Here is a 20,398-nt window from a genome sequence, read left to right on the forward strand (position 1 = left end):
CCCAGACGGCCGATGAAACTGAGGAGTATTTCTGTCTGTAATAAAGCCCTTTTGTGGGGGAAAAACGTATTCTGATCGGCTATGCCGGTCTCCCACCCATGGCTGCACCCCTGCCCAGTCGTGTGAAATCCATAGATTAGGACCGAATTAATTTATTTAAATTGATTGATTTCCTTATATGAACTGTAACTCAGTAAAATAATAGAAATTGTTGCGTTTATATTTTTATTCAGTATAGATGAGAAGGCTGGGCAAAAAACTGCTGAGCGCAAAATCCCCCAGGCTGATTGTGCGAGCACAGCAAGAATACAAGACCATGGACAAAGACGTAAAATGAGTGGTTGAAGGGATAAGAGAGCCTTTGTCCAGGAATTGGCCTGTAAGGCAGAACAAGCTGCAGTAAGAGGAGAACTAAGCACTGTATATAAGATCACAAGACAGCTCTGTGGCCAAGTTAGCAACCACACAATGCCAGTCAAAGACAAGGATAAAATGTTAACAACCAAAGAGGAACAAACTGCAAGATGGGTCCAGCACTTTGAAGAGGTCCTCAACTGGCCAAAGCCTAATGATCCAGCAGACCCACCACCCTCGGATGAGATTGATGGGAAAGACACCGACCCACCAGTTGAAGCAGAGGTCCAAGCAGCCATCAAGGCTATGAAGAGTGGCAAAGCACCAGGGATTCTCTCAGCAGGCTGAGCTACTTAAAGCTGATGTCAACACAGCTACCAAAGTGCTGACTGATCTCTTTAGCAAGATGTGGGAGCCACAAGACTGGAAAATAAAGCCTTATCGTCAAACTGCCAAAGATCGGAAACCTCAGCGAATGTGACAACTGGAGAGTTATAACACTTGTTTCTACCCACAGCAAACTCTTCGGTGGACATTCCTGCAGTCAGCATGCCAATTGCATGCTCCCTCAAAACTTGAGACATCTGTGGCATTGTGCCGTGTGACCAAACTGCACATTTTAGAGTGGCCTATTGTCCCCAGCACAAGGTGCACCTGTGAAATGATCATGCTGTTTAATCAGCTTCTTGATATGCCACACCTGTCAGGTGGATGGATTATCTTGGCAAAGGAGAAATGCTCACTAACAGGGATGTAAACAAATGTGCGCAACATTTGAGAGAAGCTTTTTGTGTGTGTGTGTGTGTGTGTGTGTGTGTGTGTGTGTGTGGTGTGTGTGTGTGTGTGTGTGTGTGTGTGTATCGAAAATGTATTTTATTTCAGCTCATTAAACGAACACTACAGGTTGTGCTTATATTTTTGTTCAGCACCTAGTGCTGGACAGGGGCCATTCTCATTGAGAGCTCAAGGAAAGCAAGATAATATGTGAGTCCCTGGGGTGAGAGAGAGTAGCATTCAAACTATTCCAAGGTAGGGAAGGGAGAGAGCACGGCACTGCAGCGCACTCCATTCATTTGGCCTTAAGGGTTTGAAGTCAGTATGGAACTCATGCTTCCTGATATGGTTAAAATGTTCAGAGGCCTTTCTAGCAACACAGAAGTTAATTTAGCAGTCTTGCAATAGCCTTGCACAAACCCAAAGGCTGAAAAACCAACCAAAACAACAACAGTCAAACAGCAAGTCTCTTTGAAATACTAGGGCTAGATAATAGCCAAGCTAATTTAATCTACAGCTAAAGATGTAACCGATCAAGTGAAAAAGCCATGTATCTCCCCAAGGTGCATAAAGGACCCAGAGCTAAACTGTTGTCAGTTACACGAACTCCTGGCTGCGTAAGAAGGACATCCGTGGAGGAGAAATAATAAGGTCCTGAAAGATGTGGGTGGACCGGGATGGATCAGTACTGCTGTTACGAGACCAGGCTTTAGTAACAACAGACAGACACGGACTGACTGGGCTCAACGGTTAGGCGCAGTCTGTGTCCCAAATGGCACCCGTAGGGCTCGGGTCAGAAGCAGTGCACTACATAAGGAATAGGGTGCCATTTAGAACACGCCCAGTGTCTTAAGACCTGTCGCTTCTCAAAATGCCTGAGAAACATACCGGCACACACACTCTCTCTCCGGTGGTGTTCCAGGTCATCTTTTTTCAGATGATCCGATCTCACAACACCTGGAGAAACATCCCAAGAAACCACATTAACATGATCTAGAAATCTTCGGCTGTGCAGGGTGACTGCTAAACGACGACCTGGAACGCCACCTAAATCTAAAGCAGGAGGGAAGCAGTCCATTTCTTACAGTATGTTGACTTTCATCCTGAAGAAAAGAGCAACACTTATCAGTGGCGCCATCTGTTGCTTAATGCTAACTGCCTCTGTCAGCCGAGCGCTTCTCAATTAGTTTAAATGCATGCTAATGAATGCATTCATTATAAACTAATTAGACCGAAGCATCTTTCTTTCCAATAGGTTCTTCCCATTCAAATGCCGTTTGCCAATGTTGTTGCTGCCTCTCCTGTCCGCCAAAGTAAGGTTTGTTTCTTTGATGAGGTTTGCATACTAATGCCTCACACCTGTGCCGCCTCTTGAATGCACAGCGATAAGTGTTCACGCACACATACCCATACGCGTGCACAAACATACACCTTGTGGGTGTGTCAGCTCTCTTTCATTGTGTGTAACTGTCTGAATAACGACATCTGCATGGCTGGCTGCTCTCCATGCCTCAGCAGCTCGCCGTCTGGCTGCACCATGAAGAGGAGACGTGGTCTCTATGCACGATGGATAAAGACATCTGAACAATGAGATGTTACTATTGGGAACTGTGACTGACAGGCTTCCTGATCCTGATGTGTCATAGTAGTGGGAGGCTGTTCAATCAGGGAGACGGGCACAGGCAGGGAGGGGTCTGTCTGTCTGTCTCTTTGTGCCCGCGTGGGTGTGCGTGCGTGCGTACGCGCGCTCGTGTGTCTGTCTCTGCGAATGACTCCATCTCTCTGTCTGAGTGTCTGTTTATCTCTTGGTTTGTCTGTCTGTCACTGAACGCTTGCTAAGCTCATCAGCCACAAATAATACTGCACTATCATAAGAGCATCAATAAGCCACAGAGCTAAGGGGAAGAATGTCCCCTTCAAGTATGTACTTTGTCTGTTTGCAGAGTAGGGCCAAGTCTGCTTCTCTAGGTTGCAGAGGGCCTTTGATCTCTAAGTAGTACCCTACGGTGTTGCATCACATTAGGCTCGCCCTCATTGGTGTGACATATCATGCCGCAGTGACAGTATACTTACATTCCTGTTTGAAGGTGAAGTACTCCGTGAGGTGCCGGCACTCGTGGTTCCCTCGCAGGAGGAAGAGTGTGGTCGGGTGATTGATCTTGAGTGACCAGAGGTACAGCACACACTGAGAGGAGAGAGCCAGAGAGCGAGTGAGGGACACAAGGCAACCAGGGCATGAATGTCAAGCACACAACCCCAACATAGATTCTGAATGCCCAACATGAATTATAAAATCACAAATCTCCACACAAAATAAACGTTTACATTCTGTTGAGGCTGAGAAGGTCAAAACCCACAAAATGATAGAAGAACCACAGGACCAGGCCCCCCAGATTGTAAGGACGAGGAGAATTGTCAACTGTAACAGGTGGTTTAAAACAGATACGCCCCAGCCCAAGGTTTGCCTACACCTCTTCAACCAACCAGATGGCCTGTGTCTACAGTACACTGCAAAAATAAAAACAATAAAACAGCGCATTAAAACTGGCGTCGTATCCACAAAGTGCCTAAGAGTAGAAATTGGTTGTAAGTGCTGAGAATAAAGACTTTACACCTATCCTTATGGGTAAAAATAAAAGCTATACATTAAGCTTATTCAGTCATAAGAGTCCCATCTAGGCGATAGATACTGTATTTAGGACACCTCATGAGCAGTTAAGCGTTACTGTACCAGCAGGTGTCTTGAAAATAGAAAAATGCAGCGAGTCAGTGGTTTGTGTGCCACACGCAATTGCTTTGGAGTTGTTAAAGGGACAATTTAGCCATTTTTTATCGCAATATCGAATAATTTCAGGGTAACAATTAAGTACCTTAGTGTTATTATTTTTTTTATTAAAATGGTTAAAAATAGCTTCTTAGCAAAGAGCAATTTCTTAAGCAAGAATTTTGCTACAAGTGGGAAGAGGACTCCTGCGGGTTCTCATTTGGTTGTTATCAGTTGTGTACAGGCAACTGTCTCGTGAGCGCTGAGCAGCAGCCAAAACGAGCAGTCGCTAGGCTACTCACACGCAGAGCGTCTGTATCGCATTAGTGGAAACAAAGACTTCAGGGAATATCTTCTGGTTTTGACTATAACAAGTGACTTTTCGTTGCAGGTTAGGAGAATTAACGAGGTAGGTTGGGATAATTAGGTTAAGGTTAGGAGAAGGTTAGGATTAGCTAAAATTGTCTCCAACGCGACTCGAAAGTATCTATCTACAACCAGGCTGCGCATAAAAATTTGCATGGGTCGGAAGTGATTTTTATCAGGATGGGACAGACAAGTACGCGAAAAAGTTTGACAGGACAAGATGGACAATAATTAATTTTCACTCCTGTGTCAACCTCTGGGAGTGGTCTGAGTGATGGGCCTAATTGGACAAGCCTAATGAGAGGGATATGTAATCAGGAAGCTCTGATATTGGCAGAGGTTTGAAACAGACAGGCCAAAACTCCATCCCACCAAAACAGGCTGAAATTTCAGGTATTTTCCAACAGCTCTTACACTAAAACGGTATTATCATAATTTCACTGTATTATTCCAACCTACATTTCCACACCGAGTACACCAAACATTAGGAACACCTTCCTAATATTGAGTTGCGCACCTTTTGCTCTCAGAACAGCCCTTAATTCATCAAGGCATGGACTCTACAAGGTGTCCTACATGCTGGCCCATTTTGACTCCAATGCTTCCCACAGTTGTGTCAAGTTGGCTGGATGTCCTTTGGGTGGTGAACCATTCTTGATACACACATAAAGAACAGTTGAGCGTGAGAAAACGTGCAGCCTTGCAGATCTTGACACAAACCGGTACGCCTGGCACCTACTACCATACCCCGTTCAAAAGGCACTTAAATATTTTGTCTTGACCATTCACCCTTTGAATGGCACACAATCCATCTCAATTCTCACATGGCTTAAAAATCCTTAATTAACCTGTCTCCTCCCCTTCATCTACACTGATTGAAGTCTAACAAGAGACATCAATAAGGGATCATATCTTTCACCTGGACTCACCTGGTCAGTCTATCATTCTTAATGTTTTGTATACTCAATGTATATAAAACTAAGGTAAATCACATTTTTGACTGCACTGGGCCTTTAAAATTATGTTTTGATATTTCTATATATGATTAAGCCATAAATATTCTAGATCTATATGCAACAACAGTATCTCTTGCACTTTGACAACTATTTCACAAGGGCTATTTCACATTATATGCAATGTTGTATGCAACATTATCAGCTAGTGACTTGATGTTAATGTGTTGATATAACAGTAAGTCGAAATTCTGCTTTTAACAACCATCAGAATAGCTAAAAAAATATATTTTTTAAGTTATGCCAACATACTGTCTTTGTCAATAATTAAGAGTAGGCAAAGTGATTATGTCAGGTGAAAATGATCAAATGTTCAAAGGGCCAGTGCTGTCGAAAACATGATTTTCATGTGTTTTAAATATATTTCCACACTATGAGGTTGGACTAGTATGTGAAATTATGAAAAGTATGATAATGCCCTTTTAGTGTAAGAACTGTTTATTTGAAAAGACCGCCTGAAACCGCAGCCTGTTTTGGTGGGATGGAGTTCTGGCCTGCTAGTGACATCACCCGGCGGTAAAATGAGTTAATAGACCGATATGAAAGAGTTCCAAACCGCTCGGCCAATAACAGCTAGTTTCCCCCTCCCCACCCAGACCACTACCAGACAGTCCTAGCAACATTTTTGCTTGAGAAATTGGTCTTTGCTAAGAAGCTATCTTTGTTTCTTTTTTACCATTTCAATTGAAAACAAAATCACAGTAAGGTACTTAATTGTTACCCCAAAAATTATTTGATATTGAGATAAAAACAACTGCATTGGACCTTTAACCATTGCCAAATTTGATGTAGTCACATTTACCGTGGTTGTCTGAAGTGTGCTATAGAGTTCCCAGCTGGCGATGCCTCATCACAATTGGTTATTCCCCATGATTTGCAACAATGCCAATGAGCATCATCACAATCTTTCCTTTGCCTCAAACTACAGTGATTACCATCTGCGATACACTTTTATGAGTTGATTTTACTCCTGGCTCAGAGTTTGTCTGGGCAGTGTCTTAACATTGTCCTAAAACCTACTCGGAGATGTTTTAATTTTTTTTGGTCAAAACAGGTTTTAACAGGATTCCAATGACCTTTTTTGCGCTGCTTTGTGGCTACGGGCCCAGGTCTCCTCTGAAAAGCAACAACAAACTAGTCACTCTCTCCCCGTTTAGGGCTCTCAATGGGAGAGGATAAAAAAACACCAGATTCAATCAAAATTAATTTATCCTCAGACACTCTTTGATGCAGTACCCAAATAGAGTTCGGGCCGCATTTAATGTGTGACGACAATATGAAAAGCGGGCTACATTTACAATCCAAATGAGAATGCTTCCCCTTCCACTTTCCAGCCTCAGACGACAGACAAACAAGGTAGCAGCACTCATTAGTCTCCACTTGGCTTGCCACTCTGTCTCCCTCTCTCTCAGCCCACTCACTCTTCATCCTCTACTTTAAAATACAGCCAGGCAGGGACACAACCAGAGCCCTACATTATGTCCTGAGAACAGGATGCCAAGGCAACCAAGGCCAGCAGGTGTCCATTCAAATAATACACAATAGAGAAGTGGGCATTGCGCTACCCATAATTCCGGAATTCCTAGGAAGGATGGGGTGTTACGGAGCTGAGAAGTGCAGGTAGGGACTTGGGATTGTTTGTCATCATGCCAACTCCTTGTCATTCTTTGGCTTGTCAAACATGGGTTAACAATGACTAGGGGACTGGTGACCATGGGGAGAGGTTCAAGCCAGGGAGGGAGCCAGGGTGAGGAGAGGGGCAGTTTAGAGTCAGTGAAAGGACCTCTAGTCTGAGTGAGGGCCTTTGAGTGGAGTGCCTCAGGCTGAAGGGCGATTTAATGAGTCTCTCCCCCTCTCCCCTCTCTCCCTCCCTGCCTGCGTGCGTGCGTTGAGCGGGGGAGGCAGACAAAGGCAGCAGAACAGCACGTTGTGTGTCAGACACAAGTGGCTGCTACCTCCCTCACCTCGAAACACACACACACTTCACTTCAGCCTGAGACAGCAGTGTGCTGCCTGGGGGTGGCTGGAGACTGGGAGGGGTCCATAGGTTAGAGCACTTTCCTGCATCAAAGAGGGAGAAAGGAATGAGGAGGCGGTGAGGCAAAGGAGGGCCAACAGGAGAATCAAATGGATGGCTCACACATCCTCAATTTAGACCGAGCAAATGTCTGGCCTGAAATGGTAATGCTACCTACCTTCTACGAAAGGATAAGGTCAATCTTTCCATTTTTGGCCTTCATATGGAACTAGAACACAGGTTTCTGAGCCCATTTCCACAAAATCAATCTGGGTGTACAGATACAAGTAACTGCTAAAATAAAGAACATACCAACAAGTGCCTTAACAGGGCGTTGGGGCACCACGAGCCAGTACAGCTTCAATGCACCTTGGCATAGATTCTACAAGTGTCTTGAACTCTGTGCGACACCATTCTCCATGAGAAATTCCATCATTTGGTGTTTGGTTGATGGAAAATGATGTCTCTGGCGCCGCTCCAGAATCGCCTGTATTTAATTGGGTTGAGATCTGGTGACAGACTGCCATGGCATACGGTTTACATCGTTTTCATGCTCATCAAACCATTCAGTGACCATTCATGCCCTGTGGACAGGGGCATTGTCATCCTATGGGGGCATAGCCTGGTAGCCAAAATAATGACTCTAAGCATGATGGGATGTTAACTGCTTAATTAACTCAGGAACCACACCTGTATGGAAGGACCTGCTTTCAATATACTTTGTATCCTTTATTTACTCAAGTATCCATTATTCTGGCAATTACGTGTAGAGCTCACCATGTGTCTCCCTATTCCATATGTAGTGCACTACTTTTGACCAGAGCCCTATGAGCCCTGGTCAAAAGTAGTGCACTACATAGGGGAAAAGGGTGCAATTTGGGACGCACCCACCCATAAATCCAGTGAGTTATGCTGTGGTCCACCTCTGGCCCACGTCCAATGGTAGATCTCATTACTGGCCTAGTCAACACACTGGTTTAATTTACGCAGCACATCAAAGAGAGCTTCTCTTTGCCAGTCCTTCTAGGAGGGCAAGGCACTGGCAGTACCCTCCTCCTTACCCCTAGACTAAGGCACAGTCGGTCATCATACTAGCAGATATTTGATGTGTAACAGAAAGCACATGTAGTCATTTCATTCTTGTCATTTTAACCAGGATAGTCAACTAAGTAACACTTGCCACTGTTAGGGCCCTATAAAATCTGTGTTGCAGAGAACGTGGACAGAGTCAAGACATTAAAACTGAATTTTAATTCATACATTTTCCCAAGTTTATCATAAGACATGAACAAAATACATAGTATTTTACTTCAACTTTGTGAAGAGGACACAGCACAGGAATCCCCCAGTCTGTTTGTCTACTACTTTGTGTAGCCTATAGCGATGATGCTAATTTAATGTCTATCGTCTTCTGGTAGATGGAAAGGTTCCCAAAAACATTCTCAATTAAATGATAACTACAAAGTAGCCTATGCCTACCTGGCAGAACGATATCATGATTATTTGCATCAATCCAGTGGCCATTTGGTTTGCAAACTCTGCAATCACAAGCGCTACAGAAACACTGCTAACCAAACAGTCTCTGGCTGGTGCTCAGTTGCAATAAAAGGTTAACACCTAAAATAAAAAATGTCTGATTTTTCACAGACCTCAAAAGTGGTCTCCTGATGTGGTTTAAGCATTGTTGTGGATTTGAACATCCACTTTTGTTGTTTTTCTAGTGTGATTTTGGAAATTCGGGAAAAACAGAACAAAGTCGGCAAAATAAAATAGATTTTAATAGGGCCTTACACTGTTTTCCTGGGAGTAAAGTGAAAATCAAGTGAACACCAAACAACGCAGGCTTGACTACACAATAAGCGTTTCAAAAACTTTTTGGTGAGTGAAATGAGCCTTGATTTTTACAGGCACATAACTCCATTGTGATTCCAGAGGAGTCATGGATGGACATTAGCCTACCTATTTCCTGTGAGTCCTGTCTGGTTATGAGGAGAAGAGAACATTTAATCTAGAATAGCTGATCAATGGCCCAGGAGTCACCCGTCATTCCCTATGCTCTTTCACCGACACCTTTTCATCTGTGACATTTCACCTATCGCCTCCCATCAAAAGCCCCCCAGAACCACAGACAAAGCAGGTCGATGCTTAGCCCAGTTAGCCGTCCAGGCCCTATGGCCCTGTTGACTCTTCCATTCAACCCCCCTCAGCCCTATAGCCCCGTCGGATCTTCCATTCAACACCCACAGGTCAAAACTCAGCCAGCCCAGTTCTGCACCCTGAGGACCAGTCAAACTCTGCAGAATTTTGTATTTGATACCAGGTTTAGTATCACGATACTCGATACCATTACAATACTCAAAACCAAAAAAGCAGGCTTATTAGCCAAAGTCACAGAATGGTGCTTGAGCCAGACAGATCTTTTGAGTTGAATATCATTACATTTGAAATGTATGATTTAAAAAAAAAATTATGCATTAATTAATCAATTACACAATAATAAAATCAATATGACTTTGTTGTTTACCAATCTAACTACATAACGGTAATCACTTATTTGAATGGTACATCTCTAATGATAAAAACTCAGTAAATCAAGCTGTAGGCCAGCCTAGGCCTATTCACAATACAGGTGTGAGTACATGTATTGAGATATTGAGCTCGTTTAGGCAGATTTCATGGGCTATAGATGAAACCCAATCTGTTTCCTTTCCATTTGGGTCTTATTTATTATACTGATCAACAAGATTTGCATAGATGACGCAATCTCTTATTTTATGAAAGTGTGCACTCTCATATTCACACATGCAGTCAGTTCGAGGCTCGGACAAAGCTCATCTTGAAAGGTAGAGACGCGAGGCAGGGGAGACTAAGTGAATCAATAAAGTTTTTGGTGACAATCAGCTTTAAAAATCAGCAATATTTTGCTGATACTAGGTTAGTGAATTGATGTTAGCTTCAGCTGTATGCAAGCAAGGAAAGTTAGCCTACAAAGCTGGATGCTACCTGTATCTTCTTGCATTAAGTGTTCTAGCCTGTAATGGATATGCTTGTGTGAACACTAATTCAATTTTTTTTAAATGACACGCAGCGTTACATTATTCAAGTGTGTTAACTGCAGCATAAGTGTTGAATGTGAATCAGCCCAGACTCCCAGTGAGTGCAGTGGTTCATCAGGACAAGCTAGAGATAGCAACGACTAAGAGGAGCAGGCACAATGCACTCGCTAGGATTGAATATTTTCCCAGTATTTTACAAATGTTCCATCCCGACAATTAATCACTTTTCTCCCGGGTAACCCTCTATTCCTGCCAAAACCCAAAGTGTCATTCTAAAGCATATAAATAGGCCTGTCTGGATTTGATTAGAGCTTTGATATAAAATTCAAGCCTGATGTTAACTGAGCCTGATGAGCCATACAATAAATACATTTTATGAGCCCTACATTAAAATACATTTAATGAGCCCAAGCCCCAAAAAATACCAAATGATTGTGCCGTTATCCAATAATACATTACCAGTCAAAAGTTGTAGAACACCTACTCATTCAAGGGTTTTTCTTTATTTTTACTATTTTCTACATAGTAGAATAATAGTGAAGACATCAAAACCATGAAATAACACATATGGAATTATGTAGTAACCAAAAAAAAGTGTTAAACAATTCAAAATATATATTATATTTGGGATTCTTCAAATAGCCACCCTTTGCCTTGATGACAGCTTGGCATTCTCTCAACCAGCTTCATGAGGTAGTCACCTGGAATGCATTTCAATTCAAAAGGTGTGCTTTCTTCAAATTTAATTTGTGTAATTTCTTTCCTTCTTAATGTGTTTGAGCCAATCAGTTGTGTTGTGACAAGGTGGGGGAGTATACAGAAGATGGTATTTTACCAAATAGTTCTAAGTCCATATTATGGCAAGAACAGCTCAAATAAGCAGAGAGAAACAACAGTCTATCATTACTTTAAGACATGAAGGTCAGTCAATACGGAACATTTCAAGAACGTTGAAAGTTTCTTCAAGTGCAGTCGCAATAACCATCAAGCGCTATGATGAAACTGGCTCTCATGAGGACCACCACAGGAATGGTCGACCCAGAGTTACCTCTGCTGCAGAGGATCAGTTCATTAGAGTTACCAGCCTCAGAAATTGCAGCCCAAATAAATGCTTTACTGAGTTCAAGTAACAGACACATCAACATCAACTGTTCAGAGGTGACAGTGTGAATCAGGCCTTCATGGTCGAATTGCTGCAAAGATACCACTACTAAAAGGACACCAATAATAATAATAATAATAAACTTGCTTGGGCCAAGAAACACGAGCAATGGACATTAGACCGGTGGAAATCTGTCCTTTGGTCTGGAGTCCAAATTGGCGACTTTTGGTTCCAACCGCCGTTGTCTATGTGAGACGCGGTGTGGGTAAATGGATGATCTCCGCATATGTATTTCCCACTGTAAAGCATGGAGGTGGTGGTGTTATGGTGTGGGGGTGCTTTGCTGGTGACACTGTCTGGGATTTATTTAGAATTCAAAGTGCACTTAACCAGCATGGCTACCGCAGCATTCTGCAGTGATACACCATCCCATCTGGTTTGGGCATAGTGGGACTATCATTTGTTTTTCAAAAGGACAATGAGCCAACACACCTCCAGGCTGTGTAAGGGCTATTTTACCAAGAAGGAGAATGATGGAGTGCTTCATCAGATGACCTGGCCTCCACAATCCCCTAGCCTCAACCAAATTGAGATGGTTCGGGATGAGTCAGACCGCAAAGTGAAGGAAAAGCAGTGCTCAGCATTGGTGGGAACTCCTTCAAGACTGTTGGAAAAGCATTCCAGGTGAAGCTGGTTGAGAGAATGCCAAGCATGTGCAAAGCTGTCATCAAGGCAAAGGGTGGCTATTTGAAGAATCTCAAATATATTTGTTTAACACTTTTTCGGCTACTACATGATCCCATGAGTGTTATTTCATAGTTTATGTCTTCACTATTATTCGACAATGTAGAAAATTGTAAAAAAGAAAGAAAAACCCTTGAATAAGTAGGTATTTAAAACTTTTGACCAGTAGTGTATGATATAGGCTACTGCACATTACACACAACAGAAAAACATAAGTCCATAGATGTAGCTAGAGATACAATCGTGGCCAAAAGTTTTGAGAATGACAGAAATATTCATTTTCACAAAGTCTGCTGCCTCAGTTTGTATGATGGCAATTTGCATATACTCCAGAATGTTATGAAGAGTGATTAGATGAATTGCAATTAATTGCAAAGTCCCTCTTTGCCATGCAAATTAACTGAATCCCAAAAAATCATTTCCACTGCATTTCAGCCCTGCCGCAAATGGACCAGCTGACACCATGTCAGTGATTCTCTCGTTAACACAGGTGTGAGTGTTGATGAGGACAAGGCTGGAGATCACTCTGTCGTGCTGATTGAGTTCAAATAACAGACTGGAAGCTTCAAAAAGGAGGGTGGTGCTTGGAATCATTGTTCTTCCACTGTCAACCACGGTTACCTGCAAGGAAACGCATGCCGTCATCATTGCTTTGCACAAAAAGGGCTTCACAGGCAAGGATATTGCTGCCAGTAAGATTGATTTTAGGATCATCAAGAACTTCAAGGAGATTGGTTCAATTGTTGTGAAGAAGGCTTCAGGGTGCCCAAGAAAGTCCAGCAAGTGCCAGGACCGTCTCCTAAAGTTGATTCAGCTGCGGGATCGGGGCACCACCAGCACAGCGCTTGCTCAGGAATGGCAGCAGGCAGGTGTGAGTGCATCTGCACGCAAAGTGAGGCGAAGACTTTTGGAGGATGGCCTGGTGTCAAGAAGGGCAACGAAGCCACTTCTCTCCAGGAAAAACATCAGGGACAGACTGATATTCTGCAAAAGGTACAGGGATTGGACTGCTGAGGACTGGGGTAAAGTCATTTTCTCTGATGAATCCCCTTTTCGATTGTTTGGGGCATCCGGAAAAAACCTTGTCCGGAGAAGACAAGGTGAGCACTAGCATCAGTCCTGTGTCATGCCAACAGTAAAGCATCCTAAGACCATTCATGTGTGGGGTTGCTTCTCAGCCAAGGGAGTGGGCTCACTCACATTTTTGTCTAAGAATACAGCCATGAATAAAGAATGCTACCAACACATCCTCCGAGAGCAACTTCTCCCAACCATCCAGGAACAGTTTGGTGACAAACAATGCCTTTTCCAGCATGATGGAGCACCTTGCCATAAGGCAAAGGTGATAAGTGGCTCGGGGAACAAAACATCGATATTTTGGGTCCATGGCCAGGAAACTCCCCGACCTTAATCCCATTGAATTTGTGGTCAATCCTTAAGAGGCGGGTGGACAAACAAAACCCCACAAATTCTGACAGACTCCAAGCATTGATTATGCAAGAATGGGCTGCCATCAGTCAGGATGTGGCCCAGAAGTTAATTGACAGCATGCCAGGGCGGATTGCAGAGGTCTTGAAAAAGAAGAAGAGACAACACTGCAAATATTGACTATTTGCATCAACTTCATGTAATTGTCAATAAAAGCCTGACACTTATGAAATGCATGGAATTATACTTCAGTATTCCATAATAACATCTGACAAAAATATCAAATGACACTGAAGCATCAAACTTTGTGGATTCTCAAAACTTTTGACCACGACTGTATACTCTCTTGGGTAAATGGATTATAGTAGCTCTAGTAGGCTATTATTTTGAGCGTGAACTGTATTACTGTACTGTATTATACTGCATTATATGGACTGGAATTACACACATTGTTCAAACCATTCTAAAACAAGGAGAGAACATGGGATTCTGGTGCAGCACATGGCCTACAAAGGTATAGGCTAGCGAATTTGATTGAAAAGGGCCCATTTGTATAATTAGTAGGATGACACCTTTCATAATGGGGTAACCGAGTGGCGCACCGGTCTGAGGCACTGCATCTCAGTGATAGAGGCAACACTACAACAGACCCTGGTTCAATTCCAGGCTGTATCACAACCGGCCGTGATTGGGAGTCCCATAGGGCAGTGCACAATTGGCCCACCGTTGTCCGGGTTTGGCCGTCAATGTAAATAAGAATTTGTTCTTAACTGATTTGCCTAGTTAAATAAAGGTTAAATAAAATAAAAAAATGTTTTAATATTTCCCTTAATGTTATTAGCCTAGTAGGCTATTTTGCTCTCTATTGTTGCTTCATTCCTTCCTCTCAACAGTTAAATGAAATAAGTTTTGTTGTCCTGATCTTCATCATTCTAATGACATCCATGAATATTATAGGACTAGAACCAGATGCAGAAGTCTTTCCCTTCTCACGAAGATTGAATGGTTATGGGTGTCGTGACGTTGTATTAGTTAATGTGACGACTGTTGCTCATCGAATGATTAACGGTTTATAATTGCGTGATTAAATGAATTAAGCGATGAATCAAGCAATTATTAACTCATCAACCTGGGGCACCATGGGAACAGTATTTTGATTGAGTTTCTATTTCCCAAATTAACTCAAAGGATATCAGAATATCGATTTTACAACAGTCGCTAAATTAATCAATTTCCTCTACAGTCTCATTCTGAACGTCGCATAATCCGGGAATCTGCATGGACCCGGGCTTCACCAATGAGTTTACCACACCAATCTTAGTTGATTATTTATTTACTAGCAAGCTAAAATGATGATAAAATTACACATACACAAAACACAGTCTAGATATTGATTAGGACTTAGTATAACGGGCCAACACACTATGGCGCGTGTTACCCAAAATGGGGATTTAAAAGAGAGAGAAATCAAGAAAGTACACGAGAGAAATATACATTTGGATTCATTTGTCAGCCATGCTTATTTAAACCTAGCCTTGCCCCGAACTGCCGCTCTTATGGGTCAGAATATAATGATGTAATTACGTGTTGGAGGTCTCAGGTGGGAAGCTCCGCGTGTGTCGTTTAGGCTTCTCAATGACGCACTTCTCCGGCGCAACTCTCTGGTTGTCCTCACGATGTCACTGTCCTTCTTGGCTAAGTGGTCTGATCCCTCGCCCTTGATCTGAAAGGGGTCTTCTGAGGACAGACAGCTCTGTAGCTCAGAGCTCACAGCTTCGGACTCGAACGGTGTATATACCACGATTCAATGGAGAGTGTGGTTCGGCTTGAATTCACCCGCTTAGACACAGCTACTCGTCCGTAGCTCGTGTAGAAAAAGATTTTTGTCTTCAACCTTGTGTTTCGTTTTGGGGTTCGTTGACTTTGTTAGACCTTAGCTGCAGCTTGGGGTCACTTAGTCTCCTATGTTAATTCTTCACTCTCCTGTCTTATAGTCTTGGGTCAGAAGTGGGCGTAACCGCCTTTAGGGCAATTCTCTGGGCGGACCAAGTAAAGGGGCAAGGCCTAGATTTGACTAAAATCCTATTTTAGACACTACCTTCACATCTCATCTTTACCAAAACATTCTCTTTGATTTGGATATTTTCCACACAACGTACAATGTATAAACATCAGGCATATACTGGGAAAACTCTTAAAGGTACAATGTTTTCATAATAACGTCATCTCTTAAAACCTTTAATAACAATTCAAAAGTTACATACATTTTCATATTCCACCTCTCGTCATGACCACCATTGTGGCTGACGGAAACCATTGTTCCAAAGTCCCTTTATTGCATGTTTTAATGTTCTGAGGCCAGTTCTCCATAGTGAGAGGACAAAGGAATTTCTCAGTGGCCTAAGGTTTATTATGGCGTGAGGGGTCATAAAACCCCCACATCTTCAGACCCCTAGATCTCTCCTCCTCTGTTGGGGTTTTGGGAGATAATCTGTAGGGTGGTGGTCTCCTGTACCCTGACCTGATCAGGACAGTCATGACATGGGTCTGAAATAATAACTGCTATAGCCTTTCTCCATCACGCGTTCACTCAAACTACCCGTGATTTCTAGTGGCTGCTGTATTTAAAAATCAGCAAATGAGCTTGCGTACCTCTTCGAGTCAATTGGTATAAGAAAAGCTAAAACATTATGTCCAACAAGGTCTAGCTTTTCCTGCATGGGACTTGATGTTAATGACAAGATGGCACCGATAGAGATGGCAACTTCGCTTCTAGTCCTTAGGAAACTGTGCAGTATTTATTTTATTTGTATGTATTATTCCTTACATTGTTAGCCCAGAAAACCTTGTGTTTTTACATACAGTCGGGAAGAACTATTGTATATCAGAGAGACGTCAACTTAACAGCACAACTAGCACTACGACCAAGAACACGACTTTCCCAAAGCGGATCCTTGGTCTGCACCGCCCAGGGCATTTGAACTTTTTGGCCGACCCAAAACAACGCCGCTGGAGGAGGGGGTGCCGGAGCGGTCTTCTAGTGAGGCTTCCGAGTATGTTACTCGCTAATGTCCAGTTCCTAGTTATCAAAGTCGACGAAATCAGGGCAAGAGTTGCATTCCAAAGAGATATCCGGGATTGTAACATACTCCGTTTCATGGAAACGTGGCTAGCTGAGGACATGCTGTCGGAGTCCATACAGCCAAAAGGATTTTCAGTGCATCGCGCCGACAGGAATAAACATCTCTCCGGTAAGAAGAAGGGCGGGGGAGTATGTTTCATGATTAACGAGTCATGGTGTTATTATAACAACATACAGGAACTGAAGTCCTTTTGTTCACCTGGCCTAGAATTCCTCAATCATATGCCGACCGTATTATCTGCCAAGAGACCTCTCCTCGGTTATCCCAGCCACGTACATCCACCCACAACCGGAAACCAAGACGGCCATCAAGGAACTTCACTAGACTTTATGCAAACTGGAAACCATATATCCTGAGGCTGCATTTATTGTAGCTGGGGATTTTAACAAAGCTAATTTGAGAACAAGGCTACATAAATTCTATCAGCATATCAATTGCTCCACACGAGCAAGTAACATGCTCGACCATTGCTACTCTAACTTCCGTGATGCATACAACACCCTCCCCTGCCCTCCTTTTGGCAAATCTGACCATGACTCCATCCTGTTGCTCCCCTCCTAAAGGCAGAAACTAAAACAGGAAGCGTCTGTGCTTTGGTCAGACCAGCGTTGGATAGACCTATCGGATTCCACGCTTCAAGATTGCTTAGATCACGTGGACTGGGATATGTTCCGGGTAGCCTCAGATAATAACATTGACGAATACGCTGAATTGGTGAGCGAGTTTATAAAGGTAGTGTATAGGAGATGCTGTACCCACTGACTATTAAAACCTTCCCTAACCAGAAACTGTGGATTGATGGCAGCATTCTTGCAAAACTGAAAGCACATACCACCGCATTTAATCATGGCAAGGCGACTGGAAATATGGCCGAATGCAAACAGCGCAGTTATTCCCTCTGTAAGGCAATCAAACAAGCAAAGTGTCAGTATAAAGACAAAGCGCAGTCGCAATTCAACGGCTCAAACACAAGACGTATGTAGCAGGGTCTACAGACAATCACAGATTACAAAAAGAAAACCAGCCCCATTGTGGACAGATGTCTTGCTTCCAGACAAATTAAACAACTTCTTTGCGCACTTTGAGGACAATAGAGTGCCATCGACGCGGCCCGCTACCAAAGACTGTGGGCTCTCCTTCTCCGTGGCCGATGTGAGTAAAACATTTAAATGTCTTAAGCCTCGCAAGGCTGCCAGCCCAGACGGCATCCCTAGCCGCGTCCTCAGAGCATGCGCAGACCAGCTGGCTAGTGTGTTCACAGACATATTCAATCAATCTCTATCCCAGTCTGCTATCCCCACCTGCTTCAAGATGGGCACCATTGTTCATGTTCCCAAAAAAGCTACGGTAACTGAACTAAATGGCTATCGCCCCATAGCACTCACTTCTGTCATCATGAAGTGCTTTGAGAGACTAGTCAAGGATCATGTCACCTCCACCTTACCGGTCACCCTAGACACACTAATTTGCTTACCGCCCCAATAGGTCCACATACAATGCAATCGTCATCACACTGCCCTATCCTATCTGGAAAAGAGGAATACCTATGTAAGAATTCTGTTCATTGACTACAGCTCGGCATTCAACACCATAGCACCCTCCAAGCTCATCATTAAGCTTGAGACCCTGGGTCTCGACCCCACCCTTTGCAATTGGCTCCTGGACTTCCTGACGGGACGCCCCCAGGTGGTGAAGGTAGGAAACAACATCTCCACTCCGCTGATCCTCAACACTGGGACCCGGAAGGGTACGTTCTCAGCCCCCTCCTGTACTCCTTGTTCACCCACGACTGGATGGCCATGCACGTCTCCAACTCAATAATCAAGTTTGCAGACGACACCAGTGGTAGGCTTGATTACCAACAACGACGAGACAGCCTACAGGGAGGAGGTGAGGGCCCTCAGAGTAACCTCTCACTCAATGTCAGCAAGACAAAAGAGATGATTGTGGACTTCAGGAAACAGCAAAGGGTGCACACCCCCTATCCACATCGACGGGACAGCAGTGGAGAAAATGGAAAGTTTTAAATTCCTCGGTGTACATATCACCGACAAATTGAAATGGTCCATGCACACAGACAGCGTGTGGTGAAGGCGGCGCAACAGCGCTTCTTCAACCTTTTGGCTCATCACCAAAAACCCTGACAAACTTTTACATATGCATCCTGTCGGGCTGTATCACAGCCTGGTACGGCAACTGCACCGCCCTCAACCGCAAGGCTCTCCAGAGGGTAGTGAGGTCTGCACATTGCATCACCAGGGGAAAAACGACCTGCCCTCCATGACACCTACAGCACCAGATGTCACAGGAAAGCAAAAAAGATTGTCAAGGACAATAACCACCCGAGCCACTGCCTGTTCACCCCGCTTCCATCCAGAAGGCGAGGTCAGTACAGGTGCATCAAAGCTGGGACAGAGAGATAGAAGCTGTTTTTCAATCTCAAGGCCATCAGATAGCACACAGAGGTGGCTGCTTACCTACAGACTTGATATCATTGGGCACTTTAATGAATGGAACACTAGTCACTAAGAATGTCTACATATCTCACATTACTCATCTCATATGTATACTGTATCCTTCACTATCTATTCTTTAGTCTATTGCATCTTAGCCACTCTCACTGCTCATCCATATATTTTCTACTTATATATTCTCATCCCATTCCTTTACTAGATTGTGTGTATTAGTTTTGTTGTGTTATTTGTTAGATAGTGCTTCACTGTCGGATCTAGAAGCATAAGCATTTAGCTACACTCGTAATAACATCTGCTAACCATGTGTATGTGACCAATAAAAATTGATTTGACTTCAAGAGCTAAGGAGAGAGGCCAGTGGAGCACATGTGCATGCATATTGTGCAAGAGACAGGCTATAAGTTAGAAGCTTATTATGCATAACCCATCATTAATTAGCTAACAATAAGGCTAATACTGCATTGAATGGATTACCTGGAAGAGGTAGGCTGGGACATCTGTATATAGGGTTATACAGTATATCAACGAGAACAGAATTATCTATTTCTGATGCAATTTGAATGGAATTGATGAGAGCACAAGACTGCGAGAGAGTGATTGCGCGTGCACTGATTTAAAGCAATGATATTCGAGTGATTGGCTGTTTTTAAAATAACGCTTTTTTATTTATCTTTACAATAAACAAATTAGGTGACCCCGAAAAGCCAGATGGAGACAGGTAAATTAGACACGCATTCAATCTTTATATTATAGACTATGCTGCAACAAATGTAGGCCGACCTGCCACAATAATTTTTTTTTTACCATGAGACGATCGATCAACACATTGTGAACTGCGCTCCAATCTGAGACGGGCTGTCTGTCCCCACCCTGAGCGTTGATGATTCATCATGCGGAGGCCGTAGAGAAGCCAGATTTAGACAACGCATATCATTTAACAGTTCCATTTCACGCCATGCTGTTCATATTAATAATATATTATAATTTATTGGTTTCTTGCAGTTATTTACCCCGGGATAGGGGAGTGGTTTTGGGCAGTAAATCACAGTAAATATCAGCTACCGCGTTCCCGCCATTCAACCCTAGCGCTTGTGTTATAAAAAGGGAACATTGGCTGCGCTGGTAGACAGACTTGATCCTCTCTCAAGAAGGTAGACGACGTG

The 20,398-nt window shown here is 43.3% G+C and overlaps 1 protein-coding gene across 5 annotated transcripts in view; it reads right to left on the reverse strand.

Annotated features, from left to right (window-relative positions):
- The window catches only part of LOC106585124 (serine/threonine-protein phosphatase 2B catalytic subunit gamma isoform), a 72,744-nt gene that overhangs the window by 22,608 nt on the left and 29,738 nt on the right, over window positions 1-20,398 (reverse strand). For all 5 annotated transcript variants that reach the window (XM_014170983.3, XM_014170980.3, XM_014170982.3 and 2 more), the window contains exon 4: window positions 3,202-3,313. In XM_014170983.3, coding sequence (XP_014026458.1) covers window positions 3,202-3,313 — 112 coding nt within the window. The remainder of the gene's footprint in view (window positions 1-3,201; window positions 3,314-20,398) is intronic.

This window comes from Salmo salar, chromosome 24 (genome assembly GCF_965601325.2).
Source record: "Salmo salar chromosome 24, fSalSal1, whole genome shotgun sequence".
NCBI lineage: Eukaryota > Metazoa > Chordata > Actinopteri > Salmoniformes > Salmonidae > Salmo > Salmo salar.